Source organism: Nanorana parkeri, unplaced genomic scaffold, assembly GCF_000935625.1.
Source record: "Nanorana parkeri isolate BGI_ZX_2015 unplaced genomic scaffold, ASM93562v1 scaffold4704, whole genome shotgun sequence".
Classification (NCBI taxonomy): Eukaryota; Metazoa; Chordata; class Amphibia; order Anura; family Dicroglossidae; genus Nanorana; species Nanorana parkeri.
Window position 1 is genome coordinate 8,957 of NW_017310966.1, and position 1,773 is coordinate 10,729.

The 1,773-nt window shown below is 58.0% G+C and overlaps 1 protein-coding gene across 1 annotated transcript in view; it reads right to left on the reverse strand.

Moving 5' to 3' along the window:
- Positions 1–1,748, reverse strand: part of LOC108803994 (non-receptor tyrosine-protein kinase TYK2-like) — a 3,005-nt gene extending 1,257 nt beyond the window's left edge. Inside the window, exons 1-2 of the mRNA XM_018575767.1 lie at positions 1,594–1,748; positions 23–140 (exon numbers count right to left, since the gene is read on the reverse strand). Of these exons, the coding sequence (XP_018431269.1) occupies positions 23–140; positions 1,594–1,628 (153 nt within the window). The 5' untranslated portion in view covers positions 1,629–1,748. The remainder of the gene's footprint in view (positions 1–22; positions 141–1,593) is intronic.
- Between the last annotated feature and the right edge of the window lie 25 nt (positions 1,749–1,773).

Sequence of the window (1,773 nt, forward strand, 5' to 3'; positions counted from 1 at the left end):
TTACCGGTTCTCACGGACTGACCTGGTTGGATCCTTTCACCGTCATGATGAGCCGGCTGAAGTTGAACGCGCTCCATCGGATGACGTACAAGCCGTCCGCCTGCTCCTCCCGCCTCAGCTTCTGCACCACGTACTGCTCCCTGCGGGAGGAACCGGACATGTGAGGACCTTGGAGAAGGAGGAACGTTATCGTGTCCCACCGAGGAGGAGATTGGGAAGTCCCGTCCTCGTGGTCACCGCGTCCTCATTGGGCGCATTTCTGTCCCAATGACAGATCAATACTCAGGGTGACCGCAAAATACAGAGAGACCCATAAAAACCCGACGGGTTCCCAACGGTTCCATCCACAACCAATACAATGAAGAGGACTACGTAGTCATTCTATTGTCTTCCCGGGCCCCGCCCCTCCCCCATCTACATAATGACATTGTATTCAGAAAACACGTTTCCATTATAAAGCCGATTTCAGGCTCAGTGATGGCGGCCGCTCGTGGGCCCGCTCAGGTCCGCTCCTCCATCAGGGACACGGGAGGTCTTCAACCTTTGGGACGTTGAGGAGCCGTCCATGCGAGGCGCCGGCAGCACGGCAAACCATCACCAGAGAACCGGGGACAACCCGAAGCTGAAAAATGCCGCCCGAAGGAACTTATCCCCGAAGCTGCGTCACATGACCCGGAACATCCCCCTGGCAGGACGCGGAGAACGTGTGAACAGAGGACCCCGTGGTGGTGGGAACCAGAAGCTCCGTCCAATGAGAGCTCACGGATCTAGCCCAGGGCTCCCGGACAGGAAAGGGTGGAACCCGATTCATGGGACCACGGGCTGGAACGTGAGCCACGTAGAGATGACGCAACAAGCAGACGGGCCGCTTGCCTGGGGGCCGCTCGCCTGGGGGCCGCTCGCCTGGGGGCCGCTCGCCTGGGGGACATTTCCATTCCATGGGCCGGAGCCGCACAGAGGGACGATGTGCTTATTGAGGCGAGAAGCAGAAACTACTTTCGGGAAGAGAGAAATCATTACCGGGGGGAGGAGACAAAGTATCAAAGTGCTTCCAATCCAATCTACATAGAGAACGAGTGGGAAAGGTGCGCAGAGGCGATCCTCCAGAGTCAGGAAGGCGCGCAGAGGCGATCCCCCAGAGTCAGGAAGGCGCGCAGAGGCGATCCTCCAGAGTCAGGAAGGCGCGCAGAGGCGATCCCCCAGAGTCAAGAATGGGGCAACGTGGCACCCAATGAGCTTCCGGTGCTCAGCCAGACCGACCCACTCACAGAGACAGAGCAAGTACCGAGGCGATGCCGGCACCTCTGGACCTGGAATGTGCCCAATGCAGATCCCGGCACCCAAAAGTCACTCCCGGGCCCTCACCGTAATGTCCAGCGAGGGACACGGCACTCCAGGCTGAGGACGCCGCTGCCCATTGGACAGAAAATCTCCAGAACCGGTGCCGAGAAAGTCCGGGCTGAAGAAGAAGAAAGTTCTGGCAGATAATAGTGTTATGTATGCAATGGCCGATCCATGCTGAGGACACTGAGGCGCGCTGATAGTAGGAGAGAACAGACGACACGGCTGACGTGTGAGACATTGTATACATACTGCAGAGGTCCGTGAATCCCATTCACCACACTCATCACCAGGCGCGGGGGGGCCACCTCATGGCACAGGTAATGGTTGGAGTCCGTGGTCAGCCGGAAGTAACCATCAACCAGAGACACAAAGGACAGGGCCTCTTCATACGAAGGAAGAACAATCTCCTGCACACAAAGAGAAGGAACC